Source organism: Taudactylus pleione, unplaced genomic scaffold, assembly GCF_031769625.1.
Source record: "Taudactylus pleione unplaced genomic scaffold, aTauple2 ptg000085l, whole genome shotgun sequence".
In the NCBI taxonomy this organism is placed as follows: Eukaryota; Metazoa; Chordata; class Amphibia; order Anura; family Myobatrachidae; genus Taudactylus; species Taudactylus pleione.
The window spans coordinates 5643303-5660664 of NW_028284487.1; the positions used below are offsets into that span (position 1 = coordinate 5643303).

Consider the following 17362-nt stretch of genomic DNA (forward strand, 5'->3'; position numbering starts at 1 on the left):
AGGTGGGTACACACCTGACAGATATATCTGCAGATCGAGTGATCTGCGGATATATCTGCAGATGATGGTCGTTCATACACACTGAATGGCCATTATCTGTGTATTGCTGTAGGTCCCGGTGACCAGGGGGCGTGCTGGGGCGTGTCCCGCCAAGCGGGTCCCGCCCCCCTCCTCGCAGCTGCCGCAATGTGAGTACAGGCGGTCTGCAGACTGCATGTACACACCTGCCGATGGACAGATCTGTCTGCAGACATATCTGTCCATCGGCTGTGCAGCACAGCTAATTCAATATGTCGGTGAACTCCGACGTTCACCGACATATCACGGGTACACACTGCCCGACAGGCAGCAGATACATTGGCCGATCAATTGATCGGCCAATGTATCTGTCAGTGTGTACCCAGCTTTAGACTATGGGCCTGATTCAGACCCGCTCGCTAGATACGGTCTCTCGCTCCCAGAGTATGGAAATTTTGCTAAATGACGTTAAGGCATAAGCACGCCCACTATGTCTGGGCAAGCGATCATTTTGTGTTTACAGATGCCCACCAGCCTGTCTCACCAGCCTGTCTTTAGACGCCCACTTGCGTACGTCATCTCCAGGAAGTATATACAGCCATCGGTACATCGGGTTCCATCGGATCCTACCGCAGCGCTTGCGGTTGACTGTACCCTACCTCAAGTACTGCGAGCAGTTCAGTGTATTATTCAACCAGGTGACGTGTACTATGTTAATTATGCATGCCCCAGAACGGCGTGGAAACACTCTGGCACGCCTGTGTCCGCAACTCCACTCCCCCGTTACTACTGCCCTGCCCCTGTTACCACCCACAAACAGCCTCTCCTGTCACTCATTCCACTGGGCTGTCTTTGCAAGGCAAGCGAGCAAAATCGCACTGCGAACTACACACATGCGGACATTAACGAACATCGTCTGCAACGAGTGGCTGCTTGCTAGCGAGCAGGTCTGAATCAGGTCCAATGTCTGCAATGCGTGTACCCACATAACACATTGTTACCATTTGTAAAATATATTTTATTACATTTATAGCAATACTCACTTATTGACAAACAATGTATAATATTTACACAGCATATTGATTCACCATATAACAATAAAAGCTTATTCACTATAATTCAGACCTTATATCTACTCTTTTCTTATATTTACACCAGAAAAAAACAAAAACATAATGAAACTGGTGGGATTTTATTTTAGACAGGATTTCTGAAATTAATACCATAATAAACAGAACAATATCCTACAACTATATTCTATACATTATGACCACTAACTCACATAATTATATATAAATGACAAAAAAGTTGACACTAGAACGAACATGTAATTTTCTAGTGCTCTAAAGTATATGTAATAATAATGTATATTTATTTTAAAATACCCCAGCTTTGGGGTTGTGTACCTACTAATCTAACTGCAGAGTTTTAAAAAAAAATTAGACAGATTAAATAGATAGATAGATAGATAGATAGATAGATAGATAGATAGATAGATGGATAGATAGAATTAAATTACATATCAAAATACTTACCTGAGTAAAGGGGTAAATGCTTTAAGGGCACAGAGTGACTAATTATAATGACTTAATAAATGACTCGGGGCCTGATTCAGAGCCGCTCGTAAGCGGCCGCTCGTTCGCTCCGAGCGATGTTCGCACAACTGCGCATGTGTGAACCAGTCATTGCGGTCGGAAATTGTATGCTCGCAAAATAGCGAATGCCTGCTAATTTGAGTGACAGGATGAGGCGTTTGTGGGTGGTAACAGGGAAGGTGCTTGAAAATGGGGAGTGGAGATCCGAACGCAGGTGTGCCAAACGGTCAAAACGGGCGTTTTAAGGGTGTGCATAATTAATAAAGCAGCGTCGTCGACCACGTCACTTGGTTGTCTTTTAGCCTGAACTGCTCGCATGATTGCGGTAGGAAAATGCTACCACAAGCACTGCGAGCAGTTCAAACGCCTTTCGATGTACTCGATTAATCTAATAAATAGCGGAGATGACGTAGGATGCGAGCGGCCAGGGGGCGTTTTTTTAAAAATAGCGAGCGCATGTTTCGTTCGCTCGTTCAGACATAGAGGCGTCAACAGACCGCAAAGAGCGAACGCTCTATTTAAATATCCGGCCCCTTTTTGTGAACGAGCGAGCGCAAATAGCATCCGGCTCTGAATCAGGCCCTCAGTCCTATGTAAAAAAAAGACATGACCTAATGACAGAAGCAAAGGGGTTAACATTGAGGAGAGGAAGCATATTCTCCACTGCTGCCCCACACACATCACCCAGCTGTTTAAATGCATCCTAATTGGATGGGAAGGGTTTTCAGGTCTTGTATGCGCTCCTAATGGCTTCCCGCTGAGCAAATCAGCATTATGGGGTCTTCCTGAATACAGAAAATTAGCAAGGACACAGGGGGTCTTTATATGTGCAGACCTCTTCCAGCCATGGTTACAAAGGGGAGGCAGGTAGTGGGGGCCAGACTGACACCCAATACACAGATGTCCTAAGGAAAAAGTGAAATGACTGCAGACAGCTATGTAATGAGATACAAAAAGGAACAACTGTTTTACATTTAACTAATTACAAGATAGATAGATAGATAGATAGATAGATAGATAGATAGATAGATAGATAGATAGATAGATAGATAGATAGATAGATTCTGGAACTCCTGTGAGGCGTTTATAAAACAGTTGCCCTTGCTTTGCTCAGTGGTGGTACCATTTTTTGGGATGTAGTCATTTACAATATCGACAGTCATAATATTGACACCGCAATGTTGACAGTTATGATGTTGATATTGTAGAAATGTCAAAGTTGAACATATTGGCATCCACAGAATGTTCACAGTGTCAACATGTTCAATGTTGACATTCTGCAGGGACCAAGGGCTATGGTTAGACTGCGGCAGCAGAGAGTCAGGGTTATGCTACAGGATGTGAGGTTTGAGTTACGTACTAGGAGAAGGGCTATGGGTAGACTGCAGCAACAGAGGGCTAGGGTTATGCTACAAGATGGGAGGTTTGGGTTAGGCACTAGCAGAAGGGTTAGGGTTAGGCTGCGGCAGCGGAGGGTCAGGGTTATATTACAGGATGGGAGCTTTGGGTTAGGCACTAGGAGAAGGGCCAGCGTTAGGCTGCGGGAGCAGAGGGTCGGGGTTATATTACAGGATGGGAGATTTGGGTTAGGCACTAGGAGAAGGGTCAGGGTTAGGCTGCGGGAGCAGAGGATCGGGGTTATATTACAGGATGGGAGCTTTGGGTTAGGCACTAGGAGAAGGGTCAGGGTTAGGCTGCGGGAGCAGAGGGTCGGGGTTATATTACATGATGGGAGATTTGGGTTAGGCACTAGGAGAAGGGCTATGGTTAGACTGCAGCAGCAGATGCATAGGGTCTTGCTACCGGATGGGAGGTTTGGTTTAGGCACTAGGAGAAGGGTTAGGGTTAGACTGCGTCAACATAGGGTTAGGGTTATGCTACAGGATGGGAGATTTGGGTTAGGCACTAGGAGAAGGTTTAGGGTTAGGCTGCGGCAGCAGAGGGTCAGGGTTATATTATACGATGGGAGATTTGGGTTAAGCACTAAGAGAAGGGTTAGGGTTAGGCTTGTTGCAGCAGAGGGTTAGGGTTATGCTACAGGATGGGAGGTTTTAGTAAGGTACTAGGAGAAGGGTTAGGGTTAGGCTGCAGCAGCAGAGGGTTATGGCTATGCTACAGGATGGGAGGTTTGGGTTAGGCACTAGGAGAAGGGTTAGGTTTAGGCTGCGCAGCAGAGGGTTATGGTTATGCTACAGTATGGGAAGTTGGGTTAGGCACTAGGAGAAGGGCTAGGGTAGGCTGCAGCAGCAGAGGGTCAGGGTTATGCTACAGGATGGTAGGTTTGGGTTAGGCACTAGGAGAAGTGTTAGGGTTAAGCTGCGGCAGCAGAGGTTTAGGGTTATGCTACAGTATGGGAAGTTGGGTTAGGCACTAGGAGAAGGGTTAGGGTTAGGCCGCAGCAGAGGATCAGGGTTAAGCTACTGGATGGGAGGTTTGGGTTAGGCACTAGGAGAAGGGTTAGGCTACGTCAGCAGAGGGTCAGGGTTATATTATAGGATGGGAGATTTGGGTTAGGCACTAGGAGAAGGGTTAGGGTTAGACTGCAGCAGCAGAGGGTGAGGGTTATGCTACAGGATGGGAGATTTGGGTTAGGCACTAGGAGAAGGGTTAGGGTTAGACTGCGGAAGCGGAGGGTCAGGATTATATTACAAGATGGGAGATTTGGTTTAGGCACTAGGAGAAGGTCTATGGTTAGACTGCGGCAACGGAGGGTCAGGATTATATTACAGGATGGGAGATTTGGGTTAGGCACTATGAGAACGGTTATGGTTAGCAATATTAACAGCTGTAAGTGCCGCATTATCCGTTGGTTAATCATCAGGATGTCACTGCTGGAACCAGAAGACATCGCTGGAGCCACCAGACCAGGTGAGTCCCTGCTAGACCACGAGGGGCGATTTGTCAGCATTCTAATAACGTTAACATTTCATCAGTGTCGACACGACAAATGCCTGCATGGACAGTTTTGACATACTGTATGTCAACATTACAGTCATGTCGACATTATGAATGTCGACATAATATGCCACACATCTTCTTTAGGTGTCATTTTAATTGTTATAACTAGTTCCAGAAATAGTGCATCATCTCAGTTCACCTGTCTTGTTGATCACAAACTTACATTGGGAAAGTAATTGAAATCATTGCCACTGGGAGCACTGGCACTGCTGGTTGCTATGGGGCCCAGAGCTGATCTGGGCAATGCTGGTCTTCCCCCCTTGGAGCCCCCACTTTGCTAGATGAACTCCTATTGCTCTGTACCCAGTGAAGTCCGGAGTGTACCCAGAGGTGGCCATGCCAGCAATGCAGTACTCCGCCCTAGTTTAAGTGCTTCAGAAAGTTGTGATCAATAGATCACTATGACAAGTTTTGTTTCTGTGCTCAAGACAGTAATAGGAGGCAATCAACAGATCATGAACATAAGTGTCACTCTGACAAGGCAGGGCCACTGCTGTGAGCACAGGGACAGAGCTTGCCATAATAATCTGTTTTGACAAGTCATTAATGAATCCATCCATTGCTGAATGCAGCGCAGGGAGCAGCACAGGCAAATGTTAAATTGTCCATGAGTATATACCATACAGACCAAAGCATTTGTACTCAAGACAGGGAACAGTCATCTGCATTGGGAAAAGACTCTGATGTCCAGAATAAAATTCCAAAAAACAGAGTGATACAACAAAATATAGACATGTACAATGAAATAATTGAGACTACAGCCTGAATGTATACGTGTCAGTGAAACTGTAAATGTGCTAATGAAAAGATGTGTATTCAGACACCTTATAAGAGCAGGGGGCAGGAAGGATTAAAAAAGGGTTTTTAAGGGACATTTCCTCCTTGCCATACAGCCTTTCCCGCCTCTAGCCAAATGCATGCTAATGACCCCCAATACACATCCCATATAGAAATGAGTCTCAGGGAAAGGGTTTAGACATTTAACACATTTAACCTGATGCTGTATGTTATTTGTTAGGTTGCTATAACATGCAGATTATCTTCCTCCAATCATGATTAATATTATTGTAGATGAACAACTTGATCTCCATTGGATTCAAATTTCCATTACACAACATCTTGTCTCCCTGTGCTATCCTTGCCCCCCAGTCACTGTACATGGAGGAGATTTGCTGGTCCAAGCTTGGAGCAGTGCCATTATAAAGGCTCAGTATGGGTCATTTATAAGGCTACAAAAATGTGGATGCACCATGTATATTTTTTTTGGGGGGGGGGCAAGAATACCAACTGCTTGCCCCTTGCTCATACATTGTTGAGCCCTCCAACATCCCTCCCTCTTCCTTTCTGCTTTAGGGATACAGATGTCTTGCATGACCATTTGCATAATCTCACAGCAAAATGTAGTGCAAATTCCAGCAATAGTCAAAGAGGCCTATTTTTCTTTAAATATTTGCGGCATATTCCCCAAAAACACCAGTCTTCAGGGGATACCCGCAATTATTATGTATGGACTAAATGTACCAACAGCAACCACTACCCTCATAGTATCATCTGAAGATGGCATTAGCCGCTGTAGCCTATTGGCTACACTTCACAAAATTTACCTTGAGAGGGTTCTTACGGAACCTGTCCCCGGCAATGGCCGCCACACATGCATGATCTGTAACCATGCATGCATAGGAGTCCCGATAGAGAATTGAAGAGACCACTGATGCGGCCACTCGGAACACATCGCAGGGATGATATGCCAATGTTCACACGGTTGAGTGATTATCGGCCAGCTGCACATGCATCACCGCCGCAATGCGCATGTGTGGTGATTGAATTGCAAATACGGATTTATTAGCAAGTGATTGACAGACAGAGGACATTTTCAGTGGGGAGAAAAACACCGGCGTATTGCAACTGTTTTTCGGCATGTACCAGTTGCCGAATGAAATTCAGTACGCAGGAAACATGGCTCTGGCGTCTCAGAAGCGGTGGCAATCGACTCACTCAGGAAGTCTGTGTTTGCCTGATCTGCGTCCAGTGTGTACACGGGTGCCGACAGCTGCGTTGGCTCAGGTGGGCCCCTCTGTACAAGTCCCGCCCGCTGTTTCATTAGCATATTTTTGCACATACACAGCCATTAGTGTACAACCCTGAATCAGGCCCTTAGCCAGATCCTATTGGAAACCCCAGGTACCTCTTTAGATGTTGCACCATACACTACATGTAAGCATTCATTGATATTGTCTTTACTTTATGTTCTAGGTGTCAGGGTCATTTATCTCCAAGTGTATGTAAGCTTCATACACCCCTATAATGTTAGAGGTAATCAATATTATTTATTATTATTGTTTCTGTATATCCCGCCAGTGTACTCTGGGCCTGATTCAGACCCGCTCGCAAGCACATTGCGCTCGCAAGCAGGTCGATGGTGGCCCAGTGCGCATGCGCGGCATGCCCACTGCACGTGCGTGAGCCCCGGAGCGAGCGCAAAAAGCACTCGCTCCATGGCTCACTACAAAAGGGGCGGCTGTCGATGTTGATCGACAGCTCACCCCATTTTGTAGGCATGGCGAGGGGGTGGCTTCACAAATGGAGGCGTTCCCATGCGGACGCCTGCCATTTGTGGGTGGCCCCACTGACATCACCAGTGATGTCAGTGGGAGAGCTTCCGGCTCTATTAGAGCCAAAAGCTCTCTGGGGCTTGCGGCCACTAGACCCTACCACAAGGGTCTCGTCGCAAGCTCGTTGGTCGTGGTGGTCTTGACCATCGCGACCATCATCCTCGTCGCTCGCATTAACTGTGGGCGGTAACCCACAGCTATGCGAGCGGCCAAGAGGCTGCAACTAAAAAACCAAGCGCCAGCCCTGATTTAGAGCAAGCGCTCGCTTTTTGCGAGCGCCTCTGAATCAGGGCCTCAGTGCTGTACAGAGAGTATTTGTCCTTCATTTCAGTTCCTGCCCCAGTCTAAATTACTTAACATAATATAAGCACACACACACACACACACTAGGACTAATTTTGTCAGAATCCGATTAACCTACCAGTATATTTGGAGGGTGTGAGAGGAAACCAGAACACCCAGAGGAAAGTTATGCAAACACAGGGAGTACATTACGAACTCCATACAGATGCTGCTTTGTCGAACATTTTACTTTTGTGGGTAAATTTAGTGAACATCGAATTGGTGGGAGTTTTTTTATCATTATTTTATTTTCTAGCAAATATTTATTAAAGGCAAATCCAACGTAAAATGGCAAAAAAAAAAACTTTAGACAGCAATAGACAGTCTGTGAAAACATCAATTATTTTAAACAGACAGTAATAGAAACCCGAAATGAGATTTCCCCTCCCGAGGAACAACCTTCAGCCCAGGACTATTCCCCGCATCCCCCGTGGTGGTCGATGCGCGGCTAATAGTAAAAAAAAAAGTTAATAATTTTGTTTTTGCAGGTGGCCCACGAGTCCTAGCAAGCCTGCCCAGGCACTATGGCAATTGTGGATCAGCATGCCCTCACATTAAGGGCTCGCTGGCACCTGTAGTCCGCCTCTAAAAACAATATAAAAAAGTACAACACTTGGACATCGCATGTTGTAATCTTTTGTTGAAAAAAAAAATTAATCTCCCAAAACCACCAACCACTGCAATGCCCAGCAACAACATAAGCTCCAGGCTGTTCAATTATATACATATATATATATATCTACTCCTCATCGTGTTAATTTGATATTCTGTCAATAGGTTATGGGGCCAGAGTTTCATCACAGATTACTCTGATAATAAACAAGTAAGAATAGAAACAAATTTAGGCGCTCCAGAGAGAACTGAAGTGCACAAATCTACATGGGATAAATTATGATAAAAATAAAAGATAATCAGAAAAAGCATATGAAATACATGACAATAAAAACATGAATGTAAAAATATGTAATAATCCGACAATATAATTGAAATGTAAGTACTGATTCAGCTGCTAACCAATACTGGTGAGAATGTCATATCTCAATTAAAAAGTACCCATGAGGAAGTATAGATGTTTACCAGATGGTATATTCTTGAATGGGTAAAGTCAGTGTGTATTCAAAAATACTATGAACTGTATTTCATGGAGCAGAGGTAGTCACAAGAAGTTCCAGTAACTGCTGGTAAATGAGTGAATGGTGTCACAGGAATGTAAATAGCTCTGATAGCTTACCCGCTAGATCAGGGGTCCTCAAACTTTTTAAACAGGTGGCCAGTTCACTGTCCCTCAGACTGTTGGAGGGCCGGACTATAGTAAAAACAAAAACTATGAACAAATTCCTATGCACACTGCATATATCTTATTTTGAAGTGAAGAAACAAAACGGGAACAAATACAATATTTAAAATGAAGTAAAGTTAAATCAACAAATTTACCAGTATTTCAATGGGAACTATGGGCCTGCTTTTGGCTAATGAGATGGTCAATGTCTGGTTCCATATTTGTCACTGCTAGTCGTAACAAGTGATGCAAGTGTGCATCCGTTAGTCTTGATCTGGTTGGAGATTTCAAATGTTTCATTCTAGAAAAAGTCTGTTCACAGACATAAGTGCTGCCAAAGATGGTTGCCATTTTGAGTGCATGGTTCCTGAGATGAGGATATGTCTCAGAGGGGAGAGATGCATAGAAATTATGAAGGCTGCTTGACTTGAATGCGTCTTTCATAGAGTCACAATTCTGCAGTTCAGCCAGTTCCATTTGGTAAATTGTATCCACATTTTCAATGTCAATAGAAAATGGGTTACGGAAAAGCTGTATGTCCTGTTCATGGAGATGAAGCTCTTTAATTCTAAATTGGAACTCCTTTTGCAAATTTTTCCAGTGAATCCACACATGTTTTGTTTGGGAATGCAATCAATGGTTTTTCCGCTAACAGATTTTGAGTTGTGGGGAGATGGCAGAAGTTTTCCTCCTTCACTTGTTTGATGAGGAGGCCTAATTTTACTTCAAATGCTTTGACATGTGATTGCATATCACAGATGAGCTTCCCCTTTCCTTGAAGTTGCATATTGAAATTGTTGAGTAGCTGTGTTACATCTGTCATAAAGGCAAGGTGCCATTTCCATTCTGCATCATTGAGCTCTGGTACTTCTTTGTTTTTTGAAAGCAGAAAAGTTGTAATCTGTGGAAGTAAGTCATAGAAACGTTTCAAAACTCTCCCTCGACTCAGCCAACGGACTTCTGTGTGATACAGAACATCTTCATAGTCAACATTTAGCTCAGACAGAAATTCCTGAAATTGTCTGTGGTTTAGTGCATGAGCTCTAATGAAGTTAACACAAGATACCACAATTTTCATAACAGAGTCCCACTTCAGTGATTTACTACACAGCGCTTGTTGGTGGATGAGGCAGTGTATGGCTATTGGATGAGAATGGTTATGTTTGTCCATCTCTTGGTTAATGCGAGCAATTACTCCTTTCTTAGACCCCACCATGCTAGGAGCACCATCAGTTGTCACGCTGGCTAGTTTAGCCCAGTCCAGCTCCAAACCATTCATAGTTTGGCAAACCTTTTCATAGATATCCTCTCCTGTAGTTGTTCCTTTGACGCTTTGCAGTGCAGCAAGCTCTTCTATGACTTCGAAATAATCATTCGTACCACGAATAAAAATTAGAAGTTGTGCAGAATCACGAACATCATTGCTTTCGTTGAGTGCCAAGGAAAAATATGAAAGTTTTTTTGTGGAGTTTTGCAAATGCTGATGCAAATTGTCTCCCATTTCTTCAATCCTCCGTGTAATTGTAGGTCCTGAAAGACTCACTGTACTAAATAAATCGGCCTTCTCTGGACACATCTCTTTGGCAACAGAAAGAAGGCATTCTTTAACAAATTCTCCCTCCACGAATGGTCTGCCAGTGCATGCTATTAGCTTGGCAACTTGAAAACTTGCTCGCAGTGATGAAATATTTAGCTGCTTCTGCTTCACAAAAGTATTTTGCTGAGTTGTCAATGTATTTTTCAGTTTTAATATTTTATCTTTTCTCACTTCTCCAACCAAACAATCATATTTATCTTTATGATGAGTTTCATAGTGTCGACGCAAATTATATTCTTTGAACACAGACACTATATTCTGGCATATCAGACATACAGCTCTTTCCTTGTACTGCATGAAAAAGTAATCATAAGTCCACTGTTCTTTGAATATCCTACACTCCAAGTCAATTTTTCTTTTTCTTGACATCATTGTTTCCTAGGGATTCCAAATTGCTATTAGTAAAATACCAATATATATATACAGCGCTACAAAAACAATATACCAGCAATAACTTTGCCCACACAGAGACATACAGACTGCAATGCCCATCATTGCAGTCTGATTGGTGAAACTCCGCTTTTACCTCAGGCTCACACTGAGGTAATAATGCTCCCAACTTCCTCCAAGCTGCCTCTGCGCTGTGATGCCTCCGTTTCCCGCACTCTCTCTCTCCCGCTCTTCGCGCTCCCGCTTCCGACCTTCACTGCCCACAAGTCACCGCTCAGGTGGTTCCCCCAAATGCCCTGGCTTCCTCTGAATCCTGGGAGATGAGAGTTGTAGTCCGGCTGCGCTGTTCGGTTCCTCTCACCGCCTGAAGCTAGATTGCAGCCAACAATTCTCATGATCCAGCGCTTCAGCCGGCCAGCCAATCGGCGGCGGCCGCCGCCCCCTCTCCCTCTTCCACCAATGACCGTCCTTCTCATGTAAAAAAAAATGACAGACAGGCAGCGGCGGCATAAACACTCGGCGGGCCATATAAATGTCCTCAGCGGGCCGCATGTGGCCCATGGGCCGTAGTTTGAGGACCCCTGCACTAGATGAATGATAAAGTTCGGGTGCTGTGCGGCAAAATGAACTCTGTTGTGTACACTCTCGCGGGTCCCGACCCGGAAAGAAGGATGGAAAAGCAGGACGTCTGTATCGATGAGGCACTTAGTATGATGCGGCTTGGATGTATATAAGCCGCTTCTGCTCAAGCAACGTCTCGCTGAGCTGTGCTTAACCACCAGGAGATGCTTCTCAATAATGTTGCTCAAAGTGGCAGAGTGGCTACAAAGGGCAAATCCTGTAGTGATGGAAGGTCAAAGTGGGAACACGTAACGTGTTTCTCGGGCTTGATCAGCTGGCCGTTTCCTCTGGGGTAAAAGTTCCCACTCAGATGGATCAGTCTTATATCCCCAGATAATTATAATGATCCATTGCAGGTGAAACACTCATTTGTTGCAAATTAATTATGAGATTGACACTGTGTAGCAGCAGACTTATATGTGGACTGTTCACATCGGACAAACTTCTTAGAACAATATATTTGACAACTGCATTGTTGCCACAAACCTAAAGGCTTTTACTAGTGTTCACGCGATTAATGTATAACCTGTAAACATACGATTAATGGTATTAACACTATCACCTCATACAGTACCAAAGAGAAATTTGAGATTAAGAGTTTCTTGAATTGCAGGTCACAATTTGTAATCTATGTCATTCAATGTATATGTGGCATCCAATATGTTGGAAGGACCACACGTAGTCTACATCTTCGATTTTTAGAACATAGAAGAAATATCATCAACATAGCCTTTCGCGACACATTGCTAATTGCCAAGTGAAAGAAACGAAAGACATAACCATCATAGCTTTGGAGAAAATTCACCTTACGACAAGAGGTGAGACAGGTTTAATCTTCTATGCAAACGTGAGGCCTTCTGGATTTTTAACCTAGACACTATTTCACCGAAAGGACTTAACGATACTATTGAGCTCAATAACTGTTGATACCCATATGATTTTTGAACCCCACACCCTAAGTCCCTATATGTCATAGGGATGCCCAGACCCTCATGCAATATCAGTTGCCAACTTTGCTATCAGATACCTCGTGATACAGTATATGCATGGTGCACCACAGGTCAGTCCTTATACTTTGAGTCACTCTAAATACATCTCACTGTTGGGGCTGACCACTGCTGCAACACGCATACTAACATATGGTCCTTTCACTTTCTTCACCTTCTTCACTCCACTTATTACTTACAAAGTCCATATTATCTTACACTGTTCATGCACATATCACTAATGCTGACCATACACGCTACAATTATCGGCAGATCGTCCCAATAATTGTAGCGTGTGTGCGGGCGACCGAGGGTTAAATATTGCACGGTCGGGCATGCTGGATTGTCCAGCATGCCCGTCTGATGCGATATTTACCCGGTAAACTGTCGGCCGCATTTGGCAGTGTATGCCCAGCGCGGCCGACAGACAGACATTTCCTGTGTTCCTTCCTACGGAAGGAACAGGGAAATGTCTCCTCCCCCGGGGGCGGAGCGCAAATGTCTGCCGAATACACTGTGAGAGAAATCTCACAGTGTATGCCGGCGACATCTGCGGCTGGCAGCCGGTCAGATAAAATGTCTGTCGGTCTGACAGACATTTTATCTGGCCGTGTATGCCCAGCATTAGAGATATTGGGTCTCCCTATGTGGGACAAACTTCCAAGATAAAATTATGAAATTATAAGCATAGGGATGTTTTATTTATACAATTGCATTATATTCATTTCAATAATTTATTTAAAGAAATTCACTTCAACCTAGCTGTAATATTATGTGAGGTTTTTGTTATCATTCAACTATTACGGCGAATGCAAATACGCTACCCATGTCAGTTATGCTCCCCCACCCTTTTTTTAAATATTTTTATTATCTAATTATTTGTCCATTGATTGTTGTTTACATAATTTAAGTATCTGAACATTGTATACTAGTTTTATTTCTTGTATCATGCAATTAACTAATGTCTATGTCGTTCTTTACATCATTATGCATTTTAAATTAATATCATAGACATTTGTATGTTATCTCATGTTGTATTTTTTATCATTCAATTATCCTTTATTCATATTCACTTTCATTCATTTGAATTTATTTCATTTTCATATTGAGACGTGTACACATGCATTTGTATGTGTATATATGTCTGTATATGTATATGTGTTTACTATTTATTATACATTATTTATCATTTACTAGTGAATATTTTTTTATTATTATTATTTTTATTATTTACATTATATATTAATTTTATCTCTTTTTTCACCATCATTATCATTTTTATAATTTTCATTTTTTTTCTATTTTTACAATACTTGAATTTTCAGATTTTATCTGCTAAAACAATGCAGTTGTCAAGTATATTGTTCTAAGAAGTTTGTCCGATGTGAACAGTCCACATATAAGTCTGCTGCTACACAGTGTCAATCTCATAATTCATTTGCAACAAATGAGTGTCTCACCTGCAATGGATCATTATAATTATCTGGGGATATAAGACTGAGCCATCTGAGTGGGAACTTTTTCCTTTGAGGAAACGGCCAGCTGATCAAGCCCGAGAAACATGTTACGTGTTCCCACTTTGACCTTCCATCACTACAGGATTTGCCCTTTGTAGCCACTCCGCCACTTTGAGCAGCATTATTGAGAAGCATCTCCTGGTGGTTAAGCACAGCTCAGCGAGACGTTGCTTGAGCAGAAGCGGCTTATATACATCCAAGCCGCATCATACTAAGTGCCTCATCGCTACAGACGTCCTGCTTTTCCACTCTTCTTTCCGGGCCGGGACCCACAAGAGTGCACACAGCGGAGTTTATTTTGCCGCACAGCACCCGAACTTTATCTTTCATCTAGCGGGTAAGCTACCAGAGCTATTTACATTCCTGTTGGCACCATTCACTCATTTACCAGCAGTTACTGGAACTTCTTGTGAATACCTCTGCTCCATGAAATACAGTTCATAGTATTTTTGAATACACAGTGACTTTACCCGTTCAAGAATATACCATCTGGTGAACATCTATACATCCTTATGGGTACTTTTTAATTGAGATATGACATTCTCACCAGTATTGGTTAGCAGCTGAATCAGTACTTACATTTCAATTCTCATATTGTCGGATATTACATATTTTTACATTCATGTTTTTATTGTCATTTATTTCATATGCTTTTTCTGATTATCTTTTATTTTTATCATAATTTATCCCATGTCAATTGTTATTAAATGTGAGGTTATTTTTCAATTTGTCATAACCATATACGTGTGTGATTTTTACCCATTGCACAATCAGTAGCGCTCCCACATTTGCATTTCCCTTTACTCTGATAATATTTATTAACACAAACGTGAGCCACCATGTAACCACTGGAGTCATGGGTGCAGGGGCGTTTCTAGAGAGGAGGGGGCCTGAGTGCAGTCTCCGACATGGGCCCCCTCCTCTCCGCCCAGCGGCCAGCAGCGCACTGAGCTGTGCACGGCCAGCACCGGAGTTATAGACTCTGGGCACTAGAGTGTGCCCAGAGTCTATAGTGTATGCACAGGTCACCGGGAAAATGGCTGCAGCGGCTATTTTCCCTGTACTGCCTATGCACAAACGACGGGAAAATGGCCACCGCGGCCATTTTCCAGTTGTTTTACAGCGCCAGACCCCCACACCGACGTGGGACTCCGGAGAGGTAAGTAATATTATGGGTGCAGGGTGTGCGGTGAAGGGCCCCCCTGGACCCAGGGGTTTGTGTTCCCCACACAACCTGCACCCATTATAGATATGCCCCTGGGGGGTGCAGGCAGCTGCTATGGGTCCCAGAACTGAGGGGGACCCCGTCTTCCTTGTCTAAATTACATATGTTATATACATTTGTAACCATTAGGTGGTAGATAGAGACCCTTACACACTTTTGCTATGGGGCCTTTAAATACCTAATTATGCCCCTGATGGGGAATATTTCCTCACAAACAATAATTGTGCTGGGGCGTCACAATTGTAGTTTATTAAATGATCCTTAGAGCATTATTTATTCAGCTTTGTATATATTGTATTAACAAAAATTATCAAGATTTTTCGAAGGCAATGTTTCAAGGATAAGAGTACAAAAGGAAGAAAATGGAGGGGAGGGGTGGAATTAAAAAATGTGGCCTGATTCAGCAAGGGACGCAAGGGAGAGAACGCACGCAGTCAGCCGATGTTTTCACACAGCGCATGCGTTTGCATCGCACTGCGCGTGCCAAACTAGCCAATGCGATCGGCAGGGCCGGATTAAGGGCAGGACGACAGGGGTGGTCGTCCAGGGGCCCCCACACATGACGTCACCCGTGCACCGCAGAGGAGATGAGCCTGCGCGCCTCTACTGGATCCAGTTAGATCCAGCAGACAGCGGCAGCAGCAGTAACGGTGATGGCGCGGGACTCGGGAGCCGTGACAGCGTGGAGCGAAGACAGGTAAGTTTTTTTTAACAGGGGTGTGGGAGGGGAGGGAGAGCTACTGGGAGCACTACTTTACGGGGCACATCTACAGGGGGCATTTAAGAAGAGGCACAACTACTGGGGGCATTGCAAGGGGCACAACTACTGGGGGTATTTAAGAAGAGGCACAACTACTGGGGGCATTGCAGGGGGCACAACTACTGGGGGTATTTAAGAAGAGGCACAACTACTGGGGGCATTGCAAGGGGCACAATTACTAGGGGCATTGCAAGGGGCACAACTACTGGGAGTATTTAAGAAGAGGCACAACTACTGGGGGCATTGCAAGGGGCACAACTACTGGGGGCATTGGAAGGGGCACAACTACTAGGGGCATTGCAAGGGGCAGAACTACTGGGGGTATTTAAGAAGAGGCACAACTACTGGGGGCATTGCAGGGGGCACAACTACTGGGGGTATTTAAGAAGAGGCACAACTACTGGGGGCATTGCAAGGGGCACAACTACTGGAAGCATTGGAGTAGGTGCTCAACTACAAAGGGCATAAAAGAAGGGGCACAAATACTGGGGGCATTGGAGGAAAGGCACAAATACTTGGGGCATTGCAGAAGGGGCACAATTACTGGGGGCATTGAAGGGACACAACTACAGGGGGCATTGCAGAAGGGGCACAACTACAGGGGGCATTGGACATCAGGCAGATAGACGTGTGTGTATATTATATATATATAACTTATTGATGGGGGCCCCCACACGTTTGTTGCCCAGGGGCCCCCACAGGCCTTAATATGACCCTTCCGATATTGATTGACAGAAAGTGCCATTTATGGGTGGTGACGGGGGTGGTTGGGCGCCATTATAGGGGAGGGCATAAGTAAGGCAGTGCGGCAGCATATGCAGCCAGACAACTCGATGCACGCAGGACGTGGCCAAAATCCTGCGCCAGGTCAGGTCATCCTCTAATGTGCGTCTGGGTCCGATGGTTCTCGATGTTACCAATGTTTGCACTATTCTGCGTACTGATTGAGTATTGAGTAAAGGGAGATGGGCAGCACTATGTATTGCTGGGCGTCTGCATCCTTGTGCTGCGGATGAGGTCCATACGCACTGATTGGCATATACACGCAGCGGCCGAGTGTGTGCGATCTATCACATGCGTCCCTTGCTGAATCAGGCCCATAATGAATAAAAAAGTGGAATGCTCCAGTGTTGCACTTTTGCAGTTGCCTAATTTCAATGATTTCCCTGTTTTTCTTTTTAAATGGCAGTTTTTTTAAAGGCAAAACCGAATGTATTGGTTTGGCGAGATTTGGCTTTAATAAAACTGGTACTTTAAAAGTATCAAAGAAAATTAGTGAGTGTGTCCAGAGTCTATAGCGCATGCGCAGGTCACCGGGAAAATGGCTGTGGCAGCCATTTTCCCTGTACTGCGCAAATGACGGAAAAATGGCCGTAGCAGCCATTTTCCAGCCGTTTTTTACAGCGCAGACACCTGCGCTGATGTGGGACTCCGGAGAGGTAAGTATAATATGGGTGCAGGG

The 17362-nt window shown here is 44.3% G+C and overlaps 1 protein-coding gene across 1 annotated transcript; it reads right to left on the reverse strand.

The window, feature by feature from the left end:
* Positions 1 to 9372: 9372 nt before the first annotated feature.
* On the reverse strand, positions 9373 to 10773 carry LOC148530698 (general transcription factor II-I repeat domain-containing protein 2-like). The gene has a single exon (XM_088468284.1). The coding sequence runs from the start codon at positions 10771 to 10773 to the stop codon at positions 9373 to 9375; it is 1401 nt and encodes a 466-aa protein (XP_088324410.1).
* Positions 10774 to 17362: the final 6589 nt, after the last annotated feature.

Bases quoted from the DNA above. Each gene is read 5' to 3' on its own strand.
- LOC148530698 (XM_088468284.1), bottom strand. From the start codon at position 10,773: ATGATGTCAAGAAAAAGAAAAATTGACTTGGAGTGTAGGATATTCAAA.